General features: G+C 48.3%; 10 protein-coding genes across 10 annotated transcripts; 5 read left to right on the forward strand and 5 right to left on the reverse strand.

The window, feature by feature from the left end:
- Positions 1–35: 35 nt before the first annotated feature.
- HD556DRAFT_1354992 (DASH outer kinetochore protein) lies at positions 36–559 on the reverse strand. Its single transcript, XM_041302444.1, has 3 exons — positions 419–559; positions 121–367; positions 36–74 (listed from the first exon to the last, which is right to left on the reverse strand). The coding sequence occupies exons 1-2, from the start codon at positions 482–484 to the stop codon at positions 161–163; spliced, it is 273 nt and encodes a 90-aa protein (XP_041162694.1). The 5' UTR covers positions 485–559; the 3' UTR covers positions 36–74; positions 121–160.
- Positions 560–1,254: 695 nt separating this feature from the next.
- HD556DRAFT_1306360 (uncharacterized protein) lies at positions 1,255–2,303 on the forward strand (the record flags this gene model as incomplete). The annotated part of the gene is made up of 6 exons (XM_041299905.1): positions 1,255–1,386; positions 1,431–1,553; positions 1,602–1,696; positions 1,731–1,775; positions 2,029–2,059; positions 2,127–2,303. The coding sequence occupies 6 exons, from the start codon at positions 1,255–1,257 to the stop codon at positions 2,301–2,303; spliced, it is 603 nt and encodes a 200-aa protein (XP_041162695.1).
- A 1,823-nt stretch (positions 2,304–4,126) lies between these two features.
- On the forward strand, positions 4,127–4,600 carry HD556DRAFT_1430994 (acyl-CoA N-acyltransferase; the record flags this gene model as incomplete). The annotated part of the gene is made up of 3 exons (XM_041304957.1): positions 4,127–4,242; positions 4,274–4,408; positions 4,465–4,600. 3 exons carry the CDS (start codon positions 4,127–4,129, stop codon positions 4,598–4,600), a joined length of 387 nt encoding a protein of 128 aa, XP_041162696.1.
- HD556DRAFT_1355004 (thiamine diphosphate-binding protein) lies at positions 4,489–7,617 on the forward strand. The gene is made up of 16 exons (XM_041302445.1): positions 4,489–5,046; positions 5,101–5,134; positions 5,186–5,193; positions 5,251–5,294; positions 5,342–5,419; positions 5,473–5,516; positions 5,572–5,671; positions 5,717–5,831; positions 5,883–6,191; positions 6,243–6,383; positions 6,433–6,670; positions 6,724–6,816; positions 6,871–6,949; positions 7,003–7,116; positions 7,169–7,192; positions 7,243–7,617. Exons 1-16 carry the CDS (start codon positions 4,897–4,899, stop codon positions 7,466–7,468), a joined length of 1,797 nt encoding a protein of 598 aa, XP_041162697.1. The 5' UTR covers positions 4,489–4,896; the 3' UTR covers positions 7,469–7,617.
- On the forward strand, positions 7,616–9,762 carry HD556DRAFT_238610 (kinase-like domain-containing protein). The gene is made up of 5 exons (XM_041309984.1): positions 7,616–7,918; positions 7,972–8,258; positions 8,317–8,551; positions 8,606–8,934; positions 8,984–9,762. Exons 1-5 carry the CDS (start codon positions 7,840–7,842, stop codon positions 9,674–9,676), a joined length of 1,623 nt encoding a protein of 540 aa, XP_041162698.1. The 5' UTR covers positions 7,616–7,839; the 3' UTR covers positions 9,677–9,762.
- A 4,613-nt stretch (positions 9,763–14,375) lies between these two features.
- On the forward strand, positions 14,376–16,237 carry HD556DRAFT_1464406 (fatty acid desaturase-domain-containing protein; the record flags this gene model as incomplete). The annotated part of the gene is made up of 7 exons (XM_041308324.1): positions 14,376–14,470; positions 14,536–14,580; positions 14,636–14,890; positions 14,954–15,194; positions 15,247–15,316; positions 15,368–15,864; positions 15,915–16,237. The coding sequence occupies 7 exons, from the start codon at positions 14,376–14,378 to the stop codon at positions 16,032–16,034; spliced, it is 1,323 nt and encodes a 440-aa protein (XP_041162699.1). The 3' UTR covers positions 16,035–16,237.
- Positions 16,238–16,267: 30 nt separating this feature from the next.
- Positions 16,268–17,768, reverse strand: HD556DRAFT_239453 (D123-domain-containing protein). The gene is made up of 4 exons (XM_041309985.1): positions 17,259–17,768; positions 16,969–17,212; positions 16,786–16,914; positions 16,268–16,732 (listed from the first exon to the last, which is right to left on the reverse strand). The coding sequence occupies exons 1-4, from the start codon at positions 17,649–17,651 to the stop codon at positions 16,440–16,442; spliced, it is 1,059 nt and encodes a 352-aa protein (XP_041162700.1). The 5' UTR covers positions 17,652–17,768; the 3' UTR covers positions 16,268–16,439.
- A 26-nt stretch (positions 17,769–17,794) lies between these two features.
- On the reverse strand, positions 17,795–22,305 carry HD556DRAFT_239512 (uncharacterized protein). The gene is made up of 6 exons (XM_041309986.1): positions 22,135–22,305; positions 20,936–22,082; positions 19,943–20,878; positions 18,806–19,884; positions 18,011–18,757; positions 17,795–17,957 (listed from the first exon to the last, which is right to left on the reverse strand). The coding sequence occupies exons 1-6, from the start codon at positions 22,211–22,213 to the stop codon at positions 17,938–17,940; spliced, it is 4,008 nt and encodes a 1,335-aa protein (XP_041162701.1). The 5' UTR covers positions 22,214–22,305; the 3' UTR covers positions 17,795–17,937.
- On the reverse strand, positions 22,135–23,101 carry HD556DRAFT_1288892 (uncharacterized protein). Its single transcript, XM_041299363.1, has 3 exons — positions 22,820–23,101; positions 22,506–22,765; positions 22,135–22,450 (listed from the first exon to the last, which is right to left on the reverse strand). The coding sequence occupies exons 1-3, from the start codon at positions 22,858–22,860 to the stop codon at positions 22,359–22,361; spliced, it is 393 nt and encodes a 130-aa protein (XP_041162702.1). The 5' UTR covers positions 22,861–23,101; the 3' UTR covers positions 22,135–22,358.
- Positions 23,102–23,527: 426 nt separating this feature from the next.
- On the reverse strand, positions 23,528–26,100 carry HD556DRAFT_239617 (P-loop containing nucleoside triphosphate hydrolase protein). Its single transcript, XM_041309987.1, has 9 exons — positions 25,940–26,100; positions 25,882–25,890; positions 25,603–25,828; positions 24,952–25,545; positions 24,732–24,900; positions 24,445–24,674; positions 24,119–24,392; positions 23,909–24,066; positions 23,528–23,843 (listed from the first exon to the last, which is right to left on the reverse strand). Exons 1-9 carry the CDS (start codon positions 26,011–26,013, stop codon positions 23,598–23,600), a joined length of 1,980 nt encoding a protein of 659 aa, XP_041162703.1. The 5' UTR covers positions 26,014–26,100; the 3' UTR covers positions 23,528–23,597.
- Between the last annotated feature and the right edge of the window lie 746 nt (positions 26,101–26,846).

Genomic DNA, 26,846 nt, shown 5'->3' on the forward strand with positions numbered 1-26,846 from the left:
TACGCAGCATTGTCGTCATCATCTGTCTTTGTCTTGTCACAATAATACATACTTTTTTGTTCTTCTCACCTGTACTTGGATAGTCTTCGCAAAGTTCATGAAAGCGATCATGTAGCGTACCTGTCGAACAATTTCACTTTCCCTCTTTAGCTGCTCGGTGCTATCGTTTGGAGTTTGTAGACACGACGTGGGCGCCTGTGCCGGGCACGGTCGTTCTATCTTCGAGAACTTCGTCTCGTTGTCCACGCATCAACTCGTGGAAGCTTTGCCAGAGGGAAGCAATGGTTTCGTATTCACGAGTCATGCCTATCACTTCTTCGAGCTTCCGATTGAGTACGTTGCTGGATGAGAGAAGGTCTTCGAAGCCCTGTGGGATGGCGCGTCGGTTTTAAGATGCGTTGGGTTGGGTAGTACTTACTGCTGTGATGTCCAAGGATAGTCTGTCGCGCTCGCGTTCAAAGAAGGAGGGTTCTGATTGCGACATTGGGTAGTACTGACTAGTCGACTATGTACTAGGCTAGTACTTGGAGTATTTCGAGAAGGTGTGTCGGCCGCCGCGGTGTCGCGTTCTGAATCTTACGTCATCACCAAGTCATCACACTAGTCCGTTTCAATTTAGACTGACCAGCAGGAATTCATTTTTGACTGAGAAGCATGATAGGTGAGCGATCATTCAAATAATCACAGTGTGTGCGATCTTGATACGAGATAGAAGGTCGATATCGAAGAGCACGAAGGTACCCTCGAACGCTTATTGAAATTCATACGTTATTAAAAATCTGCGCTGGCCGCCGGGTGCTCATCCGAGACGTGTTCTTCTGGGGTACGCTGCCTAATCGATGGTAGTCGATTGTCTAGAATGGCCGTGATGTACCAGGATGCTGGCAAAGCAGTCCATCCTCCTATTGCCGCTCGCCCAGACAGGACCTTCACATTCTGCATCCCAATCAGTCATGTGCAGATAATCGATCGTCGACCTGTTGGTCAGCTGCCAGGTTTTCCATGACACGTGTCGAAGCCCTTATCAACTTTCTGTGACCTTAAAAGCAAGTCCGAGAAAGCTGCTTTGGCATTAGCGATTTCATTACCGTGCCCTTTCGTCCGTCATATCTGCCTCCCCAACCTATCGTTCCGCAGCCTACATTCGCGACTCGTGGCTATCATGTAATATCTAACATTATATTCTGATCTAGTCTAGGACAGGTGGAATGTTGCTATATATCGCCATATTCGCCTTGTCAGATCGAATACGAGATGTTCGTATCACATCCTGGTCAGTGGAACAATCCCGAAGTTGTAGGGTCTGCATACCGCGCGGTTCCAACTTATGACCCACCTGCATATTTTTCCACGAGATGCTGTTCACAACACTCCATACGGAAAAAGGTCAGTGGTGCGATGCTGTCCCATTAACTTTCCATCCTCTTCAGGATCCTTTGGCGCTCGAGGTACTCATGACCGACCCGCAGCTGATGCCCCCGCGTATTATTTGTACGGATTTGCGTACCAGTAGCACTGGTATTGGTAACCATTGCTGCTGGTTTGCTGATACGGTACGATGGATCGGAAATTTGAAATTTCCATTACTTTTTTCCTAGCAGGTGAAGAATCGCCGACATTATGATGCGTGCTTTCTAGACAAAATGCTAATATCTCTCTTCTATTTGGCTTTTGACTACGCCGCTGTTCTGCATTCGTAAGTTGTACCCCATTAAAGCTCGTGCTCATAGTATATTTGATGTATTTCAGTGCGATTTAAGGCATCCGCAAGTTATGTATGTAGTGTTACTGCGCAATTATAAAAATGGTTTAAGGAGTCGGGGCTGCGCGGTTGCTGTACTTGGCACGGCAATACTCGTAAAGGGTCATGGATATCGAGGCCGCAGGATCCGGCTGAATCTGGAATGATCTATGAACGGCTATGGTCAGAACTACATAGGAGTCGGACTTACGGTGTGGCTGCGGCAGATCTAAGTGCAGGAATTCGGATCAAATATCCGCAGGAGCTGGTAAACTATTGCGTTCTAGATCTGTGACGGGAGATAGAAGGTTGATGGAGGTGCGCGAACTGAATCAAGGATGGTACCCTTGAATGCTTATTGAAATTCATAGATCTCGCTGGCCAGGTGCTTATCGACATGCGGCCCATCACTCCTGCTGTTCTTCTGATCAAGGCATGCTGTGTAATCGATGGTAGTCGATGGTTGAGAACGCCCATGATGCGCCAGGGTGTTGGCAATCAGCCATGTCACAATGTACAGGTAATCGATCAGTCGACCGGTTGGTGCCAGCATTTCCCCTGACACGTCCTGAAGCCCTCTTATCATTAAAGCAAGATCATCCTTTTGGCATTAGCAGTGTCCTCCCCGCACTCTTTCATCTGTTCATGTCAGAGCTTCCTGCTGAACTCCCCTATCTGTTGTTTCCACAGTCTACATGACAGATGAGCCCAACGTCGCGACCCGTGGCTATCGCCCAATATATAGCACTCTCCACCCGAGTATCAAAGTATAATCTGTCACATATTCACTCGGTCACATCGATCGATCGAACACAAGATTATCATATATTATTTCGGTCAGTAAAACAATATTAATCGCTCTCTTCTGACTATGCGGTTCTAACTCACGTGGGTTCGTGTACCTTTCCGCGAGATCTCGTTCTCGTAGGACACTTCAGATGGAGAAGGTCGATGATACGATGCTGCTCCACCAATCTTCAGGACGTTCAGCGTCCTAAGTATGTTGGCCGTCCCGTGGCTCTTATATCAGCATACCCCCATCTCCCACTGTGCAAACCAATAACACTGCGCTCTGCATTGTGGTTGGTTTGCACAGTGTGAAGACTCGGAATTTTGTATCACCCTTTCTCGCCTGGTGAAGAGATGTCCAAGAGCATGATGTATATTTTCAATACTGCATTCAGGGTGTCTGTGATAACTTGCAAATGTTCTACTGCCTGCTTTGGTGCCTAGATCGATGTAATGCGACACACGGAACTCGGATTTAACAGCGAAGAAAAAAGGTATGAAACTGGCTCGTAATGGAAGGGGTCGTGACGATCTGGTGGCTGCACCTGACGTGAGGCTAGTGGCGCGATGATGATGCCTGGGCCTGTACTTGACCTTGAGATTCGTCTTGTTGATGCTGCTGTGTCGGTTTCACCGGTGGAGATATGCGAGAAAAAGTAGGACATGACCCCGCCGTGGGACGGGTCATGATTGAGCCTGGTGCGATGGTTACTGGTACCAGCGGGCACGTCTCGCATCGGCCGCAAAGCGACGGTCAATGGCTGCATGGAAATCGGTGATCGGAAATGCACGCGAGAAAATATACATTTTTATCCCGTACTACAGCTACTCCAACAACATGATGAGGATCATGGGGAGAAAAAATACTTCCGCTTGAGCGCTGCTGGAGTTTGGTTGCCTCGTTGGTGTTGGAGTGAGAGCGATTAAAGGCGGTCGAGGGTAAACGGACTCCCGGAAGGTGTGCGAGCACCGAACACCACAACGGTGATGTTCGGGGGAACGGTGATGGATACCGTGCGTAATTGAGGACTGCTGGTGAGAACAGAGGTGAGAACAAGAGATATTCAAAGACGTTGATGACCCATATGGACACCGTCTTGCGCGCCATCGAAGAAACCTTGTAATGGTCAATGGGCTTGCCCGAGCTTAGCTGGAAGTAACACTAACTGTAGAATCCGAGTCACTCTAGCATGTTGATGTTATTGAAAAGTTCAAGACATATGACACGTGCATTCTGAACTTGAACCAGTTGGGACCTCGGACAGTCCTTTTTGGTTGCCGCATCGGGGAAATCAATGAACGGAAGTACTAGACGCTCAGGTGGAATCAACATATGCTAAGCTGGCTAGCATCGTCGCAATTGATATTGAGTCCATTATGATCTCCAAAGATTCTAATATTACCACTTTTCCTCTCTGCTGCATACTCCTTCGATATCGTGCAACTGAGTATGTTTGCCACAGAAAACCTCCTTTTCCGCGGATTCGAAGACGATGATCTAGACCACATCCTTGGTCTGCGCAACGACCCCTCATCCAACGCACCCTGACGTTCTCAGCTATCGCGCCTGCACCTTCCTCAAAGTACAAAGAATATATGAAGACTTTCGCGGAGGGCTCAGCGCTCTGGTTTTCTTTGGTACGCAAGAAGTCCTGGGATTATATCGGCTTTTGTTGCATCAATTTATTGGAGGCGAAGAACCGGGATGCACGGTCGTCGGTTGGGCGTAACCATTGCCTCCAGGTTCTGGGGGAAGGGATATGGAACGGAAGCCGCACGGTTCACTGTAAACCATGCCTTCAAGCAGTTTGGATTGCAGCGCATCTTTTTAGATATTACAGAAGGCAATGCGAGAGCACGAACCGTTTATACCAAATTGTGAGTAGCTAATAAGCTCATGATGCGAGTAAGTTTTGTGACTGTTTCTTGTTCAGAGGTTTTAAGGAGGAGGTAAGGAAACGACGGGGGAATTGGATAGATGGTCACTGGGAGGATATTATCGCAATGGGGGCTCTAGACGATGAATTGAATGGGTGGAGTTGCATCCTGACAGTCGCCAGCTGTGAATAAGTTCGAGATCATTTTGCAATTGGTCGATGTTGATTGTAATATCCGGGGTCAACGGGGAAGACTTATCAATCAAATGGTAATTTGTACGATTTCTAGGCCTAGCCAGGCTAGCCTAGAGATAAAGCTTCTCCTGACCAGTCTCGCCGCCGTGTGCCGACGCTCAACTGCCTTATCGGATCGATATGTCTAGACTCTATGACGTCGCCGTTCCCGTATATAAACCATCTCTCTCAATCATCAATCTCTTACCCCCTTTCTCTTGAAACTCGTCGCAGAGAATAAATCTAACTACTACCATGGGTACTGAAGCCAGGAAACTCCAGGGTGAAGTCGATCGACTTCAACAGGAGCTTCAAACCTTGAAAGCACAATATCATAGCGAGGACGAAGAGCTTATCACTATCTCTGATTACATTTTGAAGAGATTGGAACAGCTCAACGTGACGGTATGCGTCCCTTTCGATCATGTTCATAAATCCCTACCCATTTGTTGCCCACAGTCCATCTTTGGTGTACCGGGAGATTTCAACATGCGTATGGGCTCATTAATCATCGATAACTTGGTATACTAACAATCTTGTGTAGCTTTCCTGGTGAATTATTGCGCATATGAACAGCGCAAGCGCTAATATTTTCTATCTCATCCTTAGGACTTCATTGAAGACCATCCCACAATTCAATGGATCGGGAACTGGTAATGAGTCCATCATTTAGGTTGCACACTTTCTTACGCCATTATAGCAACGAGTTGAACGCAGCTTACGCAGCCGATGGGTACTCCCGCGTGAAAGAGCATAGCATAGGTGTAGTTGTCACAACGTACGTTTGGTAGTTGACAATCATTATCTGCCGGTGACCTCATCAATTTATAGGTTCGGTGTTGGCGAATTGAGTGCCACCAACGCAATTGCAGGCGGTAATTCTTGCTTGTTGTTCTCCCATGTGGAGACTCACTGATCAGGGCCACTCAGCGTTCTCTGAAATGGTCCCTGTCCTTCATATCGTCGGAGTGCCTAGCACTACACAGTTGAAGAATAAGCCTATGCTCCACCACACACTTGGTGATGGAAGGTATATACTTCTTTTTTTGTTGATCCGGTGTCTCACGTCTTCCAGATTCAACGTATATACGAAAGTTGCGGAACAGATCACCGCTGCTCAGGCCATGATTATGAACAAAGCACAAGCTGCGGCCGAAATCGATCGAATCCTCATGGAGGCTATCATTCAGGTAAGTACTGATTATCTGCCTTCCCCTGTTCAAGCAGTAAACGTCCTTCAGGCTCGCCCCGTCTACCTTACCCTTCCGATGGACCTCACCACCGAAAAGATCTCTGCCAGGCGCTTGAAGGTCGAACTTCCGCGGACCCCTCCCCCCAATAACCCAGACGTCGAGAGCTATGTCATCGACGAGATTATGGAGCTCGTGGAGGATGCTAAACGAGACGTCATTGTCCTCGTCGATGCTTGCGCTGTTCGTCACGACTTGCGCGAGGAAGTCAACGACCTCCTCGTGAAAACACAGTTCCCTGTATACGCAACACCAATGGGAAAGACATCAGTGAGCGAGGAGCATGAACGATATGGTGGCGTGAGTTTTCGTCCCCGTCTTTCGTTCAAGACCGTTTTGACGTTTCTATAGATTTACATCGGTTCGATCACGCATCCGTCCATCAAGGAGAGGGTCGAGAACGCAAACCTTATCCTCTCGATTGGCGCGTTAAAGTCAGATTTTAACACGGGAATGTTCACGTACCACATTCCTGCGAGGCACACCATCGAGGTAATTTTCTGTGACATGCTAGTTTTCGACGCTTAGGTGATTTTTGCAGCTACATTCCGACCATACACTTGTTCGCCACGCAAAATTCCCGGGTATAGGAATGAAGTGGCTTCTCCCGAAGCTTACGGAGAGGTTGAGTAAATTCCAGGAGGGTGCATCACGAATCCCCGTTCCGCACTATAAGTTAGATGTTCCAAAGGAAAGTGACGACAAGATTTCGCATGCTTATTTCTGGCCTCGCGTCGGAAAATTCTTCCGGAAGCAGGATGTCATCGTTGCTGAGACTGGTGAGTCGAAACGTATATTGTCCTTCAAAATGTAAGCTGAAGCATGTGTCCAGGCACTTCAAACTTTGGAGTTTTGGACGTTCCAATGCCTGACCAGTGTATTTTCGTTAGCCAAATCTTGTATGGAAGCATTGGATGGGCGACCGGTAAATACTATAAAGTTTCTCGATTGAACCTGCATCTGACGGAAACGACTGTAGCTAGCACACTCGGTGCGGCGATCGCAGCCCGTGACAGACATCTTGGGCGCACCATATTATTCACCGGTGATGGTAGCATGTACGTGGTTCGTCCATCGTGCCTGAACATTACTTCAATATTTCATGTGACAGGCAATTGACTGTGCAAGAGATCTCAACCATGACTCATAACAAGTTGACGCCGATAATCTTTGTGCTGAATAACAAGGGCTACAACATCGAGAGGCATTTGCACGGCCTAGATAGGCGAGTGGTCATTGATAAGGCACTCTACGTGACAGTTAACAATTCCTTGCAGGAAGTACAACGACATTGCAGACTGGTAAGACGTCTCGTTCTCTTCATTTATATTTTGCTCAAACATTCCCACAGGAAATGGGCTTCGCTCCTCACTACTCTCGGTGATATTGAGGGCAAGCTGACACAGTCGTACACGGTCCGCAGCAAGTCAGAACTCGACAAGCTTCTCGACGATGAGGAATTCGCGAGTGCGCGGAAGATACAGTTGGTCGAAGTAATCATGGACAAGTACGACACACCCCGTGCGTTACAAGCATCCGCAGCATTGACTGCACAAGCTGCGGCGGGGCAGCTCTGAAATCATTACCAAATGTTTTTTTAACGCATCAAGATTGTATAACCGCTGTATTATTATTACAATGAAAATGACTGAATGTGTTGTGACTACAATTATGACTTCTAGTAGTCGAACCGACAGCTACAGGGGTGTTCACATTTCAACTTAACACGTGACTGACGCGTACCAGGCTGAGGCAATTGGCGCGTCAACCACGAGCAACCGTCTGTCTAATCCGAATCAACATATCGTCCACAATATTGTACTGCTCCACACATTGGACTCTGCCACAAAGCTGTCACCTTAATTCCGCTGTTGGTCACTCATCACTTCAACCCTGCTACCAACAGTACCTCTGTAACTCGGGACATTGACCGTGATCAGGCAGCATAATGGCGCACAACTCAGATACTATTCCTCGTAGAATGGGCAACTACTGGCTACAAGATCGACTTGGATCAGGCTATTCAGGTACGTACTGAGCCCACTCAACGCTATTCCTCACCCAGGCCATCTCGTCCCAGGCTCTATCTTCAAAGCACGCCATGTTCACGATAACACTTTCGTCGCGCTCAAAGTGCAAGACGTCGACCACGAGTGCCCAACAAATCGCTACGAGCAGGCCATCTATCCTCTACTGCAAGGAGGAGAGGGCATGCCTCGGTTATGGGCGAGCGGTATCCAGGGAAAATGGCATTATCTAGTCATAAGTCTCCTCGGAAGAAGTCTGGAGGGTATCTACCGAGAAAATTTGCAATGGGGGCACAATAGGATGGACCTTCGGAGCGTATGCTCTATTGCGATTCAGGTGGTGAGTGTGCTCTAGCTTCAGATCGATGGGATAACCTTGACGTTGATCGAATGTGCAGATCGCACGCTTGCAGATCATGCACAACCGCGAAGTTCTGCATCGCGATATACAGCTTGGGAACTGTGCTATCGGATTGACGCCTGAAGAAGACACCATCTATATGATCGACTTCGGGTTTTCTAAACGCTACATCGAATCGCACACGCGGCGGCATATCCCAGACTCAAAGGAGAAGAGAGATTTCTTGGGAAACTATTGGTTTACGTCTGTCAACGTGCATTGTAAAGGCAAGGGTCAGTATCCTAGATTTATTTATGTGTTACGGCTACCTATGAGAATTGTCGCAGTACCGTCTAGGCGAGATGATCTTGAGGCTGCCGCATTGATGTTTATACATCTTCTTACGCCTGGAGGACTCTCGTGGACACGAAACGGTGTACCAAAAACCGACTCGGCGCACGATCGTATCAAGCGAGCAAAAAAGAACGCTCGCCCTGAAGACCTGTGCAAGGGAATACCCTCTGAGTTCGAAGAGTTCCTGCGCTATTGTAGACGGCTGAAGTTCTTTGAATGCCCTGATTACGATCACTGGAAGGACGAGTTCCAGGCGCTCGCACAGGACAATGGCTTCACCGATATTGAGCGCTTTATCTGGCCACCACCGCCAGCTCCCAAGGTACGAGCGTCTGTCGGTACACCTCAGTTTGTGTATTCAGAATTTTCAGGTTCAGCCTCAAGCAGGACGGCCTGCTCCTACACGGCCCACGATTGATGCAGATGAGATGGAGAACGTCCTAAAAGACTTGGCCAAGCTCCAGCTCAACCCGCCTCGTCCAATACTTGGGGACCAAACTAATGTCCCTGCTCCTGCGCGAAGAGATGACACAAAAAAGGCTAGCGAAATCATATCCGTAAGCGACAGCTCCGATGACGATAGATCGAGGCCAAATGGCCAACCTCTTCCACCCTGCACTCCCGTGCGAACAAAGAAAGCGAGTCAGCTGCAGAAGCTCAGGCTTTCGGTACTTGATTCGACGGATAACGCTGCTCTTGCAGTCGCCGTAGACGAGTTCGCGAAATTCCTGCAATTGGGCTCAAAGACGCTCACCAAAGAGGGTTTCGCCTTTTTGGATGCATTGTACAAACAGCTCGCAGATCCTTCGATATTCGTACACCCGCTTCGGACTTTACGAAGTGTAAATCGAGAGGACGATCGAGCCCCCCAACCAGCGCATGTAAAATTGGGCGTGGTTGCGAGGCTTCGTCGGGAAGTGGGGATTGCATCGAGTAATAGGGTGCTTGCGAACCTCGTGGCTGACTTTGGTGCTGTTACCAACAAGAGCAGTGGGAGGACTATCACCAAGGATGGGTTTGCGTTTTTAGAGGGACTAGCTGCGAGGCTACAGGCGTTAAATTAGAGCTGGAAGGGAGTACTTGTGTTTGCCAGGCTCCTTTCATTGGGTGACTATCCGTAGGCAAAATAATGCGGAATAGATTATAACGGACTTTGAAAGATATTTGCAAAAGATAATCTGTATAGAAAACACAACCGTAACGCACCTGGATTAAAATAATTCGGTCAAAACTGCAATGGACGACCTGCTACTACAGTACCACAATCTGGTGAATGACGGAGAAGAGACAGGATTTCTCGACGACGAAGAAGACGCGAGGATGCTAGCAGCTACACTCGTTGCTGGAATAGAGCTAGCTCGACTTGATCGTGTCGAAACCCGGAACCCTAAGCGACTGTACCTTTGTCGTGCCCACTTACTTCCTGACCCACATCGGAATACCCCGTGGCAAGTGCTGTATACAAGTCACAGTGATCGTGCGTTCATTACCACGATGGGGATCGATGTTCTAACGTTTGAATTCATCCTTACCTCTGGCTTTGCCAGTCTGTGGTACCACAAGTCCATCACACGTCCTGATACCAACTCGCAAGGCATTCCACGCCTGAATCGCCGTTCACTCGATGCTGGAGGAGCACTCGGCCTCATGCTCCACTATCTCAACTCCACCATGCACGAGACTAGCCTGCAACAAATCTTCGCATTGATCCCCGCCACTGTTTCTCGCTATCTAACCTCTGGACTGCCCATACTCTTACAAACACTGTGCTCTATGGTTGATGCCTCAATTCGATGGCCACGGGGGCCTGATTTCGAGCGTTGTAGTGCCCTCGTAGTTGCGCGTCACTCACGCTTGGAAGGTGCTTTCGGAAGCATCGATGGCCTCAAACTCCCCGTGCAGACCTCACATGATGTTGATATCGAAAACGCCACCTACAACGGTTGGCTTTCCGAACATTTTGTCAGTTCAGTCATAGCATTTTCTGCTGAAGGTGCGTTTTTCGGTCTTTCTCCAACAATTTGTACTCAATAATCAATTTACAAAGGCATTGTGATCGCGGCAAGGACAAATGCGCCTGGAAGTTGGCACGATTCACGTCTCGCCTCTCACATATATACTAAACTTCGTCTCGACACACCTCCTGGCTACTACATCGTTGCAGATACTGCATTTCCTCGTGGGACGACTTCCGTTGACGGTCACATTTGCGCACCTTTGAAACATGGTCAAGTTTTGCGTGGGTCAGCTGCCGAGATAGAGGAGCACATGGTGTTTAACCGCCAACTACTCTCTTACCGCCAAACCGCAGAATGGGGCATGCGGGCTATCCAAGGCACATTTGGAAGGCTACGCATCCCACTTGACATCACCAACCAAGAAGCTCGCAGCGACCTTATCGAAATCTGTCTTCGGCTGCACAACCTGCACGCTGTACGTGTTGGGATCAACCAGATACGGACCGTGTACATGAAGCATTGGCAGGCTACTGAGGATGACCTGGACGTGTGGCGAGACTTTGAAAGCATGCTATTTTCAGAGCAGAGGAAGAAGGATCGGGTTTCGCGCTTCCATGTCATCTTAGAATACCAGTAGATACAACATGTAAAACTTATAACATCAGATGAGCAATGCAATGAAGTGTCATCACAGATAACCTTGGATGCGAGCATGAAAGCGGATACGAAAAGACGGTGACCTGAAGATCCTCAAGCAGAGGGGAAGTGCGCTTTGAGTTGCTGGATGGTGAATAGTAATTAGGTAGACTCACCTGATTGATTTCTCGCAATTGGAACATACCCTGGGCTACAATACTCCAGGATTTGTTGGAGTAAGTGTCGTCACAGATAACCTTGGATACGAGCATGAACGGGCGCAAGACGTTCGAGTCAAACTGAGCGCAAGATGCAGAATGGTGGGAAGCAACAATCTTTACATTGTACATTGGTACCCTAGATACATTATACATTACATGGTACATTGGTACCCTAGATACATTGTAAGTATCATAACACAATCAAATCTCTACTGACCCCTCCTTTTGAATGGGCTTGATAGGCTCATCAGCGATGTCCTCGAAGTATGGGCGATCAGAATACTTGAGACGCCCAGAGGGGCCGATTTTCTGAAGGCGCGGTGGCTTGCGCCCCTCGGATGCGGTACTTTCACCTTCATCAGTAAGCCACCTAGTGGATCCCCCACCCTCAGGGTACCACTCTTGATGCAGATTCTTGCGTTTGGGCATCCGAACATGCTGACGGCGCGTGGATCCACTCATTTGCATCATCTCGATGCGAAGCTCAGCCCGATCACGTTCACGTTCGATGTCGTACATGCGAGCGCGCAAATCAAAGAGTTGGCCATGCAGGGTTTCTGTGGCAGCTTGGGAATCACGGAGCTGCTGACTTTGGGTAAGTAGATGTGTGGTGGCGAGGCTGCGATTGGCACGATCTTCGTCACGGTTGCGCTGGGTGGCCGGGTCAAATGCTGTGGAAAGTCGAGTGAGTAAATCCGTAGCTGCCGCTCCTCGAGTATTGCGATGTGGAGCTGGGGCTTCTGCACGAGGAGTGGAGCGGGCAATGGCTGTATGCTGGATTGGGGGAGAGGTACGCTCATCCTGGTTCTGGTCAGAGACGACAGACAGACTGTCATCATCTTCCATGGCATCGTAATCCGTGTCGTTCAGGTCGCGTGTTCCTGCACGCTCGTTAATGAGCTGTTCAATGCGATGGGCGCGCGTGACTTCCGGAGGGCACACACCGTCTCCAGTCGGCTTTGTAGTCTTGACCAACTGTAATTATACTTGTCAGTAATGTTGCAGTCATGATACAAATTGAATCATACCTGTTTGAACTTCGTTTCGAGTGAAGTGAGTTTGCGTTCAGGCCGGTGCTTCACCTTGGCCCATTGGCAGAACTTAACTTGAACAGCCTGCCACCCGCGTTGACCGAGAGGGAGCTCGTCTTGGACTATGTCGAGGAGACTTTTGACGTCTGAGCTAGTATAATTGTTGGACCCTTGAGGGCGGCCTCGCCTCGCTCGTGCTTCTGCTTCATCATCCTCATCTCTGTCCTCTCGGGAACGCTTCTTTGGGTTAGAGTATCCAGCATTTTCCTTCTCCTTGCCTTTGCCCCTTGGGGCTTTGGCCTTGCGACGCACACCTGCTGTTTTGGTGGCCGGAATGTAGCCGCAGGCCTCCGCAATACTGGTGGGGTGAATCAAATCCATGTCGTCAGAGTGAGGTAGGGGGAGGAGCACGGGATTGATTGTGTTGGTGGTTGGCGCCTCACGTAGAGCAAGGCGAGAACTGGACGCCGGGAAGGGTGGAGGTGTGCCTTCGTGGGACTGGAAGGCTGGAGTGAGTGCGTAGGTAGAAGCAGGCTGCATGTATATAGTTAGTCATGTCAAAAATATCATATGATACTCGACGTACCTGATAACCCAGACTGTCGCCATGTTCGAACCGACAGGACCGATCAGATGTAAGAGTCTACAATAAGATGAGTATTGGCTGCCAGTAGACAATCGTTTGATAAGACTTACGTTGCAGATACCTGGATGGGACACCCAAGCGCCATCGTTATCACGGGTGAACGCATTTCCAGCGTGGTCGTAGTATAATTTAGGGCCCGGGTAAGACGGGGTACTACCAGGAGGTATCATGGATAGTGGAGGAGGAATGTCAGACATTGCACACTGTAGTTTTAATGAAAATGATGCTTATCAGTGCGTGCTCTTATATGTCTCGAAAACGCCAACTATTGGATGCATAAATGACTCTAGATGTTCGTAGTTAGTAGAACGACCCTGTGGTGGTCGCAGGAATATGTTAGTATACACAGGAAAACAAGTCTTTAATCTAAAAAAACAGTCGCGGTAGCTTGGGGAATGAGTTTTTTTCACAAGTCTAGAGAAAATGGTGTCGGCACTGCTCACCTCGTACCCTGGCCGGTTGCAGTGGTACGTGTCGGCGTCGTCTGCTGATAGCAATCTTAAAATATCAGCTGAAAATTTCGCCAGGGAGCTCAGGGATGGGACTGCGTATATTGGAAAATGTTTGGACCAGGTGGTGACCTTCGCCATGCTGAACATGTGTCAGGCGGACCTCAAGTCATGGATTAGTCAGCAGATAGCTTAGGCGTAGTGGCCCAAAACGGATTTAATCCGTCGTTTATAATCCGGATTAATCTGTAAGGGGGGGGGCCCCCCCCCCTTACAGATTTAGAGTTTGTAAGGGGGTCAAAAAATAATGTTTTGCAAATTCGATGCAAATGAACAGCGGCATCGCGGCACGACTTCCTTATATGGTCTCTTTTATTCTATCTTATTTTATTCCGCATTATTTCAGCCTACGGATAGTCACCCATTAGTGAGATGAGATATTCTAGTGCCTCACGGCTTTGTTCTCACACGCGTTGGATATATATACCGTATAGCAATGCTCCTGCCCATATTGCGATGTGTCAATATGATTTCTGACATTTGAGGAACGAGGCTTGAACGTTTAGAAACTTACGTCCTTACCATGAACGACGTGCATGGTTCATTCAATGATAAGTAGTGTGTTTTCCGACTCTCCTTCGAAGCTTCAAGTGCCAAGATGGAGTATAACCCAGCCCACGTGTGCTCTCGGTTATCACCGGGACAACCCAATAAATAGACGGGAAGACAGTTCGCTTCACTTGCTTTCCTTTGTCTCATTCTCTCTCCTTTTTTTATATAGAAGTTTGGATTAGACAGGAGTCTGCTACGACGACCTCAATCATGTCAGACGGATCAGAGAAAGGCGTCACGACTGTGAAACAGAATGTCTGCGTTATACCAGACCTCACAATCAAGGACTTGTTGAGTGCTATCCCGTACGTCTGCACGCGTCTTTGGATACATCTCGGGGCGAGGCGCTTATTACAGTCTTTTTTTTCAGCGCTCACTGTTTCAAGCGTTCAGCGTTGCGGTCATCATTATACATGTACGTTGCTATCTTGCCCAAGATAGCTGGCTCTGACGCGTTTCACACTGATTAGTGTTTATGACCTGGTGGTAATCTCGGGTATCTACAAGACCGCCACTTATCTTGACAGTCTCATCTCTCCCGAACACATTTCCCTCCCTCATCCTCTACTCTATCCTGCTGCACGCTTATCTCTCTGGGCGGGGTACTCCTTCTGGACGGGTCTCTTTGCAACTGGCCTTTGGGTCATTGCTCACGAGTGCGGTCACCAAGCATTTTCAGAGTCCAAGTTGATCAACAACAGCGTTGGCTGGGTCCTGCATTCCGCGTGCGGTCCTAAATTTTTATTTCCGTCAGTCACGTGACTGACAGTACCTTAATTAAAATTTAGGCTTGGTGTACCATACCATTCGTGGAGGATCACGCATGCGAAACATCATGCTTCAACTGGTCATATGACTCAGGATCAAGTCTTTGTCCCCAAGACACGTTCGCAGCTTGGCTTGCCCTCATTCGACCCGACGAAGGAGGATATTCTTGGTTCGAGTGTTTCGGATGAAGTAATGAAGGAGCTGAAGGAGGCGCTGGGCGACTCCCCTATTGGCGCTATGTTGGGTGCTGCTACCTATTTGGTTAGACGAATTGGATAAGATCTGTGTGATCAGTAGCTGACGGTTATTTTAGCTTGGCGGCTGGCCTGCATATCTTATCCGCAACGCATCTGGCCAGAAGCGTTACCCCAAAGGCACCAACCGTGAGTAACGATTCGTGTTGCAAAGAACGATTTAATGATTTCTTTTTGTAGACTTCAACCCTGATGCTGTGATGTTCGCACCTCACCAGCGTGACTCGATCGTTCTGTCTGACATCGGTATCGTGCTATGGCTTGCTGGTATCACCGGTTCCGTCTACACATTTGGGTTCTGGACTGTGTTCCGTCTCTACCTAGTGCCTTACCTCTGGGTCAACCACTGGCTCGTCCTCATCACGTTCCTCCAACATACCGACCCGCTTCTCCCCCACTACCGTGCCTCTGAGTTCTCTTTCCCCCGTGGTGCTCTGGCTACTTTGGACCGCAATCTTCTTGGTGGCTGTGGCTCGATTATGGGTTGGATCGGTGCTCAAGCTACCCACGGTATCTCTGAGACCCACGTCCTTCATCACGTCTCCAGCAAGATCCCTCATTACAACGCTTGGGAAGCTTCTGATGCCCTTCGTAAGCGCCTTGGGCAAGCAGGGATTAAGCTTGAGGGTGCTCCGGGTGGATGGGGGGAAGTCTATAGGGTTTTCAAGGAGTGCAAGGTCAGTATACTTTTACTTCGGTCTCGTATATGTTCTGAGGCATTGTTTAGTTTGTCGAGGATGAAGGCAACATTCTTTTTTACAAGAATGCCTCGGGTCTCGCTGCCACTCGCCCAGCGTTCGCTGATGGTAGCGCTAGCGACTCCGGCATCGAGATTGACAAGATCTAAAAGCATTGTAGAGTCGCTTGTAGACCGCCTACTTGACTATTCCTTACATTATGATCCATAACATAGATGGTGTCACGTCTTTGGGGCAAGGGGGTCTGGTGGATTATTATTAGAGTCCTACGATCTTGCGTTATGATAATTCTAATGAATCACAAAATGAATGATCTTTTCGTTCGCCATTATTGATTAATTGTTGCTTGTGGAGATCTCTTTCTGCTACAGATCTAAGAACTTGTTGATGTCTTGACTCTTGACCGCTAGTTAGCGCAAGGACTTCAATTGGCAGCGTGTTGCGTGCTGTGGCTGAATGTAGGGGTGGCTAGATGATACGAAGTCTGATCAAGATCTCCGTACGTGAATAGAATAAATCCGTTCCATCTTTCAAAAATCGACGTCATTCATGGACTACTGAATCTCATTCTTCCACAAATCCGAGAAGTCGTTAATGTCCCGACCACTACTCAGCGCGAGGGCTTCCATTGGCAGCATGTTGTGTTGGTGAGCCGGTGCGTTACGCGATGCGACCGGATGTAAAGGCGAGTCGATGATACGCAGCTCGGGTATGCTCGACCCTTGCGTGAAGACCAACAAGAGCTCTTCGTACGTGAATAGCAGGGGATCCGTTCGGGGTGCATATGGGTTGAAGTCTAGGACATGTACCCGAGACAGATCACGCGTCATCAGCACATCGAAAACGTCTTTATAAGTGTGATGAGTGCGCGGACTACGACAAAAACGATGCGACACATACAGTCTTGTTGTCCATGCCATTCGGACTTGATCTTGTCCTCCCAAAAACGCTGAAGCGTCTCTAAGATCTTGTTTTGTGTTTGCGGCTCGTTCATGAAGTCATAGAAATTCGTATCGCGTTGTGATATCCCTGTAGGAGCGTCGTTCGTGGCTTGCTGGAACAAGAATTAGAAACAGGACGTACCTATAAGACGGCCTTCACGAACGAAACACCTGAACTCGCGACTCCGGTCTATAGGATACCATTTCCTCAAGACAAGCTCGAGTTGGTATGATGGCGGATTCGAGGGATCGCATTGGCATCCCTCGAAGACCGTGTCGATACTGAGGTCGTGCGATATGAAATCCGAGGATTTCAGCAAGATGTAGACGTCTGATGGAGATGTGCATTTGAGAGGCGAGGATGGTGGAAGCACCCATGATGCGTCCTGTGTTCGATGTGAACGGCGATCGATTTCGATGGAACGAGCTGACCTTTGGTGAAGAAAAATTGAGCTTGGGGAAGATGGCGCCGTATTCTTTGATGATTTGTCTTATCCGCTCATCTAGATCGGGGAAGGAGAAGGATTGCCCAACTGCGGCGTCGTCCTCATCCTCTTGGTCCAAAGGAGAGCTTTCTGCGGGACTGGCAGTGGGAAGTGAGTAGGACTGAAACGGATGGTGATTGTCGTCAACTGACGCGTTTTCCGAGCCTTCTGGTACGAAAATGCCGTCCGAGTCGAGGTATTCCTTAAATGCTTGACTCAGGGGACGGATGATGGTGCTTTTGATGCTAATGGAGGAAAATGTCGGATACCATGATGAAAATTGGAAGGAAAGTAGATAATCTGGTGTTTGTAGAGGAAAGATGCTACTATGTGATGACATGCCGGTCTAGGTTACTATCAAGGAGCTGCAGTTGCTAGTGCTCCTCCTTGATCAAGGACAAAGATTATGGTATTATAACTGCACATTTATTATCTGCGCTTAACCGGTCGCTTCTCATGTTACCAGGGTGAGCCTTGGTTCTTGAAGTCGAAGGCTGGGGGCTCAACTAGATTTAGGGGAAGAACGAATCGGTATAGACGACATACAGAGGCTGAAGAAGTACATGAATTCTGAAACTGGTACCAATATTGTAAGGCCTCGGATCTAGTTCCTAGTGCTGGTATAATCAATAGATGAACGGTTCCACTACGAACAGGAATGAGAATGGACCATACACGTAGCCTGATAGTAGCACTCACAGTCACAATCATCATCCGAATTGAAGCGTTCGGCTGGCATGTCCAAATGGCCGACGCCGCGATCTTGTAAAATATTCGCGCGGGCATGAGAATCAACCCATCCGCCAAGGTTGGTGTCTTCATCGACATAGCACCCAATGGGCGGATGAAATTCGCCCCTTCTGCCAACAGAGTGGTCGATGACGCGTTTCACTAACAAAACATCGCAATCCTCTTCATCTTCGTTCGGTTCAGTATCATTCAGTGCTGTAAAGTCGCTCCCGATGAGTATGCGTGAGGGTAATTGCTCCTTGCCACTCTTGTTCTCCGCAGGAGGGAAATAGTATACTGTTCGGTTACTGGCACTGTGCGGGAGAAAAAATGGCTTCCGGGGCTTCCATACGGGCTGTTGATCCTCCTGGCCCTTCTCTTCTGTTGTACCAAACAACGGAATGCGGTAAACTTGCAGCAACTTTCTGCTGCAACTGAAGTAGAGATCCTTTGATGTCCAAGTGAGCGTAAATGGCATCTTCGATACGTGCAGCTGTGTAGTTTGGCCTAGCGCTAACTTCATGCGATGAATCTGCTGAGGTGACCTGGCAGTCTTTCTCCGAGAGAGACGGTACGTGCACACGAGAAGAGCTAGTTTAATGGGAGGCAGGGGTTCTGAGTTCTTCAATTCCGGAGCCTTCACTTGTGCTTCAAGAGTGGCGATATGCAAAAATTCACCACATTCAGAAAAATGGATTTTCATGAAGACATGACCCGCTGATAATGGTCATCAGCATCGATTGCCCTGACTTTTATTGGACTTACTGTGGGGGGTTGATGGCTGCAGTCGCCGGATGAAGTGCGTTTTGGCCAAGTAATCCACAAACAGGATATCGCCATCGGCGAGTGGCCAGACGATCAGGGACTTCGTGGGGTGGAAGACAGGCGGCGAAGCAAACAGTCTACACTTGATTGGCTGCCTCAGGCAGAAGAGACGAGTGCACAATTGAGTGTCAAACACAGTGATGGTTGCTTGAGCCTTTTGCTTCTCTGCGCGTTCACTTGATGGTCGCTCCCAGTTGTGTCGTTCCTCGTGGCGAAAGAGGCCATTGTTGAACACTTCATCATAGCTACTTTGTTCGGAAATGTCATTGCAGTCCTTCGAGTGGGCATTGATTTCAACACCGAAACCACTGATATCAAAGGAATGATAGCTCTCGTTGTCAGTGTCAGTATCTTCGTTACCAAAGTGATTGGCCCATAGAGGGAGTATATCATCTTCAAATCCGAAATTAGCAGAAGAGTCGGTGCTGCCTTCACCTATGCTCTCGTTGCTCGAATCTTCCGAGTCAGTTCCGCATTCAAATTCATCTTCTGAAACCGATGCGGTCTCTATGGAACTGTCTTCATCTTCAAGATCCTCATCAAGTTCATCCCCGTCTACCCATGAATCTTCATCGGCACTTGTGTCTAGGTCGTCGTCTTCATCACCTGCTCCGTCTGCTTTGATCTGCGTCACTTTGAGATCTACTTTGGAAATATTCGTTCGGGAAGTGAGAACGAGGAACTGATGACGACGTGCAAACTCTTCGATGTAGATGGAGCGCAGATCGCACGGAAAGTATCGCGCAGGAATGGCGACAAATGTGTCATTTTTGGCTCGCCTGTACAGCTGGGTGCCAATCCGGAGGGTTTGACAATCTGGTCCGAAAGCAGCTGGCGCAGCCTTGCCTGTCTGTAAGGTAGGATCGGTTACGGACTCTGTATATAACTTCCAGTTGCAACTACTGGTGCTGAGTTGTATGGTCTGCTTGTGCTGGAGTTCCGGAGGGCGCTCTTTAGATAGATTCCAGCTCTCGCAAGAGCATTTGAGGATGGATGATCTGTTGACACGAGCTTCTAGCCTTGATACCCAAGAGATTGATTTCAGCGATCATATGGTAGAAAAACATATTGACTGACTGTATCCGTAATATCATGACTTTGTCTCCTGCCTCACTGACCGCATCAAAAACGTACTGGACTCCATCAGAATCGACATTCGTTTGGAAAGCAAAACTTGTGTATTTGCCCTCCAATCGAGACAGAAAATTATTCGGACTAAGAGCTCCGAACCATATGCGATCTAATTGTCCGACGTATGGCAGTATTTCGCATGTCTTTTCTCCGCCGCACTGCTCACAGCTAAGGAAATATATCCACTCTTGCAAAAATCGGCAGTAGTCTGTCCAAAGCTTTTGACCAGGACCGGTTTGAGCTTGTGCAAACCATGATGGGAACACTCGCCGAGCATATGTGTTGAAGCCATTATCTTCATTGGGATGGGAGAAGAACGAAAATTGCGCTTCTACCCATAGGCTCTGGACCTGCACGCAGGTCCGAAAGTTAGGAGAAGTGATGAAGGACTCAACACTACCTATTTCCGCGATAGCGACGTCGTCAAGGTGTTTGTCCCAGTACTTTGCTGCATACACAAGCAAAGGGCGACAATCCAGCGGGTCTTCCGTCACGTCAAGCCACCTTCCCTCTCGTCTGACTAGTAGACCGGAATATCGAGATTGACCCAGGTAACGTAAACAAGCGCGAGCCGGCCACTCAGCGCTAATGCGAAGATCTGAGGAATTGTCGCACAGGATATTTGGATGGTCCACAAGGAAATCGCGCAGGGTGGAATGTAAGATACGACAAGTATATTGCTCCTGAGGGCAAGAATTATCTGTCCTATCGGTGGTGATGAATTCGATGAAGGGTTGGACTATGGTACGGATGCTGTTGAAATTGGGCTTGACCATGTGCTGGAGTTCTTTGTGAGGCTCACTCTCCAAGCACGATACAGCCTCGGTAAGTTCTTCCAATCGCAGAGGACGTCGGGCAAAAATAACGAGTGAAAAGACTTTGCTGTATAGTTGTATGTTCAGCATGGCAAGCATGTGGTAGAGTACATGACCGACATACCAAGCTAGTGGGCGGTCAAGCTTCTGCACACGCTCGAAAAATCTGTGATAATACTCTGCCAGAGTCTCTGGGAGCCCTTTTAGATGTTCTTCCATTCTAGCGGTCGACCAACATTCTCCAAGGGCGTCTATCATGAGCTTTGCCCAAATAAAACTACACTCGGCACGACTTTTCAGCGTTTCCAGGATAGAAGGTTGCTCGGAAGGACTCGACCATAGTAACTGAAGCTTAGAAACCTCGTCTGAGAAATACAAAGCGAGATCGCTCCTCGTGTAGCCATCGATATCGAGGCTACGGCACCCCCGGAGTTCCTTGCTGATGCAATCCCGGCGCTGGCTACTACACCAGACACGAACTCTGGTAGGAGAGTCGTCCACGAGCTTGGCGAGAAAACGAAGCACTAATACAGTATCATCCCACGAACTTTTCGTCGTCGTCTCTTCATCCAGACCATCGAGAAAGAAGTAGATCCTCGAATATCCTTCAATTAATGCCTTGATGACTTTTTGAACCCTTTCAAAGAGAGATTCGGGTGCGTGCATGATCTTCTGCAATTCATCTGGAATTTCCTGCAGGCGCTGGCGGTATTGAAGGAGGAGTTGTGCTGCGAGAATAGACAATGTCTGCTCTGGAGAAAGATGCTGCGCAAAGTCATAAAAGTGAAAAATCACTACATCCGATCCTGAGCTTTTGGCTAGGAATTCGATGGCACTCGAACACAGGGTCGATTTCCCGGATCCAGGCGGACCATGGATCCACAAGATCGGTGATAATGGGGAATTGTTCTGCCACTGGAGAAATTCGTCATGGGAAAACAGCCATTGGCAAGTGATTTGGCTACGGCCACGTAAGATCCTGTCTTGCCGTGCGAGACACTGATTGTTCAAGGATTTTGATGACAGCCAATCCAAGACCATGTCCAGCCTCTGTGCTCCATCGCACTCCCACTGAAACCGGCGGTGATCTTCAACCCTGATCTTCTCTTCTTCCACCTCCAGCCGGACTGCTTTATTCGCCTGACGGTCTTCGCCTGATTCTTGGTCGTGAGGTAGGCCAGCGTATGCTTTGATCTTCACAACATCCTCACGCATGTCACTTACAATGCATCCCAACTTCTTTGTGCTAAAAGGTGTCCCGAACTTTGGTCCTAAGCCTATTGTCAGATCAAGCTCAATTGTCGTTACAAACTTAGATCTGACCTGACTTGATGCATTCTTTATCAACTCTATGCCAGAAGCGGATAATATTGATGTAAGCATTACAGAGGGTCCTCTCCATTTTTTGGTTTGTTTGGTACAGGTCGCCATAGCCAGCGATATTCTCTAGATGATCACTGAGAGAGGCCAACTCGTGCTGGATGGTTTCAAAGAGTCTCCCGTATTGATCGAGACTCTGAAAAAAAGGTAAAGTCGAGCAAACGTCACTAAATTTTATGTTCGACTAGGAACTTGGCACTTGCATTGAGAGCAACCTTGAGACAGCCCCAGACGATCGATCGGATTGGATTCAAGGTGGCTAAAACGAGATGGTCAACATCCAGGAGGGCATCTACGACGAGCAGGAAATTGACTCAATGAATCCACGATACCAGTGAAGCTCGTCAGAGCATTCATGAATGGGAGCAGATACGCGCGAACCACCTTCCGGGATTGTTTCTGGTAATCCTGACTCCGAGTCTCCACCTCTGTGATAGCTTCATTTATGGCTGTAACAGGATCATGCCATTCTGAGGCAAACTTTGAACATTTTTCGATGAATTTGACCTTTTCGGTCTGAGACGAGTTGATGGTTGTGCGATACTCTTCCCAGGCCTGTTCAAAGGGAGTTTTCCTTGAGACAGAAGAGTTTAGTTGGCACGTTAACATATCAACTTTGAGGACGCACTCCGAGGACTGTAGGGAAGTTTTCTCGTCTGGCTGATGCATGAGCGTTCAGTAGATGCAACTGTTTACACAGACGTTCCTCATAGCCAGCCTGACAGTTAAGTATGTCATAGTTCGCAGGCACAACAAAGTCCTTCATGAGGTGTTCGGATGGTCGCGAATCAGAAGCCTCGAGGTTGGAGCACAGCCTAAGAAGGTCTTCTAGAAGTGTTCAACTCTGCTGATAATGTTTGAACTCGTGGTATCCTGGAGGTGGAAATGCCGCATTGCACAATGCGAGGCAGGCCCGATGGAAGTACAAACAGTTAATAACAACACATTCTGTCACGGTATACATGCGGGGCACACTATTACCACTTATGATAGCCTACATCATGTAGCGAGGTGCGATATTACTGGTCACTGGTTGAAACGTTGAGGGGGCTATGTAGTTCCCCGCAAATTCTACTAGTAGCTTCGGTTCTGCTTGGAGCAAATTACGATGGGATTCCCCACGCCCCGAGCCCACAGGCTCAGGACATCAGGTAGTACTACTAGTAGACTGATCGCGAGAACAAGTCGTAAAAACATCCTGTTTGCGCAATGCGCACTGAGCAGGTCGTACCATAGCCAAGTGTCCAAATTCCTTGGGCATAAGTAGTATCGGTAGCGCAACATGGTGTCCAATCAATGACATGCGGTTACATCTGGCCAGCTTATGCACTGTCAACTTGAAGCAACTTGAAGAAGAGATATACAAGAATGGCAATTGAGATGTGCGCAACTGAGACTGAATCTGATTAGCACTGTTCGCAAATATCCTGTATGGCCCGAAAATCCCCACAGAATACAACGAAGACAAACTTACTGTAAGGTGTTGTATATCGTGTGCCAGCCGGAACACCGACTTGCGGATGAGAGCTGTGGTGTTCCCGAGCTTTGTTCCAATCCTGCATGGAATCAAGCACTGTGCGGATGTGTTTCACGTAAAGCGTCGATTTCGAATGTAATACGAGAGAGAGAGCAGTTGCCACAGTGTTCTTGATCTATAATGTCGTTGGCACCATTACTTTCAACTATACGAAATGCAAGAAAGCACCGATTAACATACCTGACGGCCATTGAGCGTTTCCAGGGCCAAAGCATCAATTTCAGCCTCGCTGATCAAGCACCGATGGGCATCCGATGCCTTCTTGATGAACGTCTTCCAGATCTGTCTCCGTGAGGTTTGACACAGCGGTGGGTACTGTACTGTGAAGTGGATTCGGCCTGTTTTGCGATTGATTGAGCAATGCAAGTACAAAAAAGCGAAAGCACGTACTCTCGAATGCAGCATCACACTGTGAGACCAAGTTGGTCGTCAAAAACATGATTCCCTGATAGTATTCCAGCTGCCGTAGAAAAATAGATACCAGGGCATTCCGCTCCACATCAGTCTCCCTCCTTTGTGACAGAAAAGCGTCTGCCTCGTCGAGAAGAACGACTGCCTTCCACCGCTGGGCGAGTGCCAGAATCTGAGCCAAAGCGTTGTCTACGCTCTCAGGGCTGGATCCTAATTCGCCCGCTGAAATACAATACAAGGGACGCTTTGTCACCTGCCCAAAGGTGGTGAGGGTAGATGAAATCGTGAGCAACATTGAGAAATACCTCTGCTGCTGCTTCCGCTGTAAGTGTCTTACCACATCCAGGTGGACCTGCAAGCAATCCGACAAGACCTTTTCCTTTTCCCCGCACGAAGTCATCGAAGGTTGACGCACGCGATGCGTGCTGCTCCACTAATGCATGGATCAACTCCTTCCGTCCGTCGTCCAGGACCAGACGATTGAAAGGCTCCGATGACCAGGACACGTCCCGCAGGCAGTCAAGAGCGAATCCACCTGAGACGTGTAAGTTTGTGGCAGAAACGTGCGGAATCAATCAGAAAATTCTCGTACCCCACTGCTTTGTTTCGAAGCAAAAGCCTATGATAACAGGGGTGCAGATTATGTATTGCTCTTCCTCGAGTTCCGCTCGCTTCAATGGGGTGGAAACCGGGGGATTGAGACTAGAGTTAGGTTGAAACATACGAAATGCCCAAGGATCGATCATAACGTGCCCATACGCCTATATTGATTTGTTATAGGCCATACAGCAGAACTGGTTATTACTGCTCACCCTGCACTTTCGAAGGTTCTTATGATCGTCCATGGGATGGTGGTCGACACAGGCAGCCATCCCGGAAATCTCACCATAAGTCTGGCATTGCAAGCTTGCAAATATCCGACCTCGTTTGGCAGCAAATTCGCGAATGTTGCGTCCATTTGAGTGATAGAGGAGAGGAAAAACAGACAGGCTTTGTATCTTTCGCTCTCCTTCGAAAGACGGAATCAGAAGCCTTTGGTTAGCAATTCCAAAATGCTTCCCATCGTCAGTGATCACATGACAATGGATTGCAGCGAAGATTCCTTCATTTGTTTTCATGATCTCAAAGCGCGTAGCTCGGAGAATGTGATCCTGCTCGGTGAACTCGTGGTGACTAAAGACTAGGGTGCCATGACGAAATAATGTCCAAAGTAAATCGAAGGTGATGGACTCGTGTCTTGTCAATGACTGAAAGTCGGCGAAGGTAGTTTGGTATTCCTCCCAAGTAAAGTGAAGGGTTACTTCGATTTCAGATATTAGCGAAGTGTTGAGGGTTCCTTTCGACCTTTCCAATTCTAGTCGTTCCTTGAGCTCATTGAAAGAGAAAAAAAGCAGCTTCTGATCACACTGAAATACATAATGAGAATTGCAATGCGATGTTAAAATATTTAATGTTTAGCTTACGACAGGGGAACTTCGCAAGAGATCTAAACCCTCCACACCTCGGTGTATCTCCATGAGCACCTCGCAAAGTTCTTGACTTCGGATGTCAATTTCAGTCTTTGCGTGTCGACCCTTGATGTCTATGACTCGTCGGATGACGAGGACTGGTTTCTTTTGATCCAGTCTCTTGAGGTGCTTTGACTGTTTGTTTGTGTTCGTCCTGTTGTAGACGATTGCTGAAAATCGTCTGAGGGAACTATGAAGTTCAAACACTGAACATCCTGTTCTAAAGATACTTACGGATCAAAACTGTAACGAAGATTGACATGAAGAATTGGGACGATACGAAGGAACTCACCATTGGTCATAACGAACAATTCGTGCTTCCAGGGGCAGTGTTGTTGTTCCTACACCAGGCTCCGTACTAGACATGATACGAAAATTATGGTAACTTCTTGTGGACTGAGAACAACGCAGTGTGTCTTCAGCTTTATGTCTGATGAGAGTAATACAGGTGGAAGACCACGTGTCGAGTGCCTGTATACTGCATTTAATATTACATCCACCGTCACATTTGAAATGCAGTGCAAAAAAAGGTGAGCGAGTTCATACCGACTGCATAGCCGCAAACTTCGAAAGGGTCGTCAAAGTAGCAGGATGGAATAGGGTAAGAACGGGCCACCCCGAATCAAAACCACCCTTGAATAGAACAGCATTCGGAATACATGCAGCCAGTGTGTGCAGCTGATGTAAAAAATGACTTATCAGCATGAGCCCGGGCAGCCAGACCTGATATCCATGACTTGACTATCAACAAGGTCAGGCTGTCGTTATGATGTGATGCCTACAACCTTTTGTCTTGCTATGGGTACTTGTAGGAGCTGCGAGTTTAATGTTCCCTCCTTGAAGGTCGGATCGAGTAGCATACGATAGGTGGTAAGTGATATGTTGCAAGAAATACGTCAGGCTGGTCACGAGCCTAGCCACAGGTAGCAATTTCTTATCCGCGTCTTCAGGTCATCTAAGATCCACCTCCTGCGCCTGGCTCCAGTAGAAGGCATCTCAACCTTACTACTTTCTTCTTGCGAAGGAGAGATATGGGGGTTGCCAGCAACCATACATGTACATGCCCCGCGTGTTCCAAAAGAGAAATCAAATTGCAATGGAAGGGGCAGGACTGGCGAGTGACATATACATGCCGAGTAAATGAATTTGCCGCTTGCTAACAGAAAAGCACACATCAAGAGCCTGGGAGGGTGCGTGTA

This window comes from Suillus plorans (genome assembly GCF_016647745.1).
Source record: "Suillus plorans strain S12 chromosome Unknown HD556scaffold_15, whole genome shotgun sequence".
NCBI classification, from domain to species: domain Eukaryota; kingdom Fungi; phylum Basidiomycota; class Agaricomycetes; order Boletales; family Suillaceae; genus Suillus; species Suillus plorans.

What these genes read in the sequence shown, in the direction of transcription:
- HD556DRAFT_239453 (XM_041309985.1), bottom strand. Translation starts at nt 17,651, where the DNA reads ATGTCATCACATAGTAGCATCTTTCCTCTACAAACACCAGATTATCTA. An exon ending in TCGTGAAGGCCGTCTTATAG is followed by an intron (nt 16,915 to 16,968) that starts GTACGTCCTGTT and finishes ACGCTCCTACAG; the next exon opens with GGATATCACAACGCGATACG. An exon ending in ATGGCATGGACAACAAGACT is followed by an intron (nt 16,733 to 16,785) that starts GTATGTGTCGCA and finishes ACACTTATAAAG; the next exon opens with ACGTTTTCGATGTGCTGATG.
- HD556DRAFT_238610 (XM_041309984.1), top strand. Translation starts at nt 7,840, where the DNA reads ATGGCGCACAACTCAGATACTATTCCTCGTAGAATGGGCAACTACTGG. An exon ending in ACTTGGATCAGGCTATTCAG is followed by an intron (nt 7,919 to 7,971) that starts GTACGTACTGAG and finishes ATCTCGTCCCAG; the next exon opens with GCTCTATCTTCAAAGCACGC. An exon ending in GCTCTATTGCGATTCAGGTG is followed by an intron (nt 8,259 to 8,316) that starts GTGAGTGTGCTC and finishes TCGAATGTGCAG; the next exon opens with ATCGCACGCTTGCAGATCAT.
- HD556DRAFT_239512 (XM_041309986.1), bottom strand. Translation starts at nt 22,213, where the DNA reads ATGGAGAGGACCCTCTGTAATGCTTACATCAATATTATCCGCTTCTGG. An exon ending in TAAAGAATGCATCAAGTCAG is followed by an intron (nt 22,083 to 22,134) that starts GTCAGATCTAAG and finishes CAATAGGCTTAG; the next exon opens with GACCAAAGTTCGGGACACCT. An exon ending in CTTGACCGCCCACTAGCTTG is followed by an intron (nt 20,879 to 20,935) that starts GTATGTCGGTCA and finishes ACAACTATACAG; the next exon opens with CAAAGTCTTTTCACTCGTTA.
- HD556DRAFT_1355004 (XM_041302445.1), top strand. Translation starts at nt 4,897, where the DNA reads ATGGGTACTGAAGCCAGGAAACTCCAGGGTGAAGTCGATCGACTTCAA. An exon ending in ATTCAATGGATCGGGAACTG is followed by an intron (nt 5,295 to 5,341) that starts GTAATGAGTCCA and finishes ACGCCATTATAG; the next exon opens with CAACGAGTTGAACGCAGCTT. An exon ending in TTCACCGGTGATGGTAGCAT is followed by an intron (nt 6,950 to 7,002) that starts GTACGTGGTTCG and finishes TTCATGTGACAG; the next exon opens with GCAATTGACTGTGCAAGAGA.
- HD556DRAFT_1288892 (XM_041299363.1), bottom strand. Translation starts at nt 22,860, where the DNA reads ATGCATCAGCCAGACGAGAAAACTTCCCTACAGTCCTCGGA. An exon ending in ACTTCCCTACAGTCCTCGGA is followed by an intron (nt 22,766 to 22,819) that starts GTGCGTCCTCAA and finishes TTCTGTCTCAAG; the next exon opens with GAAAACTCCCTTTGAACAGG. An exon ending in TGGTATCGTGGATTCATTGA is followed by an intron (nt 22,451 to 22,505) that starts GTCAATTTCCTG and finishes ATCTCGTTTTAG; the next exon opens with CCACCTTGAATCCAATCCGA.
- HD556DRAFT_1354992 (XM_041302444.1), bottom strand. Translation starts at nt 484, where the DNA reads ATGTCGCAATCAGAACCCTCCTTCTTTGAACGCGAGCGCGACAGACTA. An exon ending in TATCCTTGGACATCACAGCA is followed by an intron (nt 368 to 418) that starts GTAAGTACTACC and finishes GCCATCCCACAG; the next exon opens with GGCTTCGAAGACCTTCTCTC.
- HD556DRAFT_239617 (XM_041309987.1), bottom strand. Translation starts at nt 26,013, where the DNA reads ATGTCTAGTACGGAGCCTGGTGTAGGAACAACAACACTGCCCCTGGAA. An exon ending in CAGCGGAAGCAGCAGCAGAG is followed by an intron (nt 24,393 to 24,444) that starts GTATTTCTCAAT and finishes ACCTTTGGGCAG; the next exon opens with GTGACAAAGCGTCCCTTGTA. An exon ending in AAACGCTCAATGGCCGTCAG is followed by an intron (nt 23,844 to 23,908) that starts GTATGTTAATCG and finishes ACGACATTATAG; the next exon opens with ATCAAGAACACTGTGGCAAC.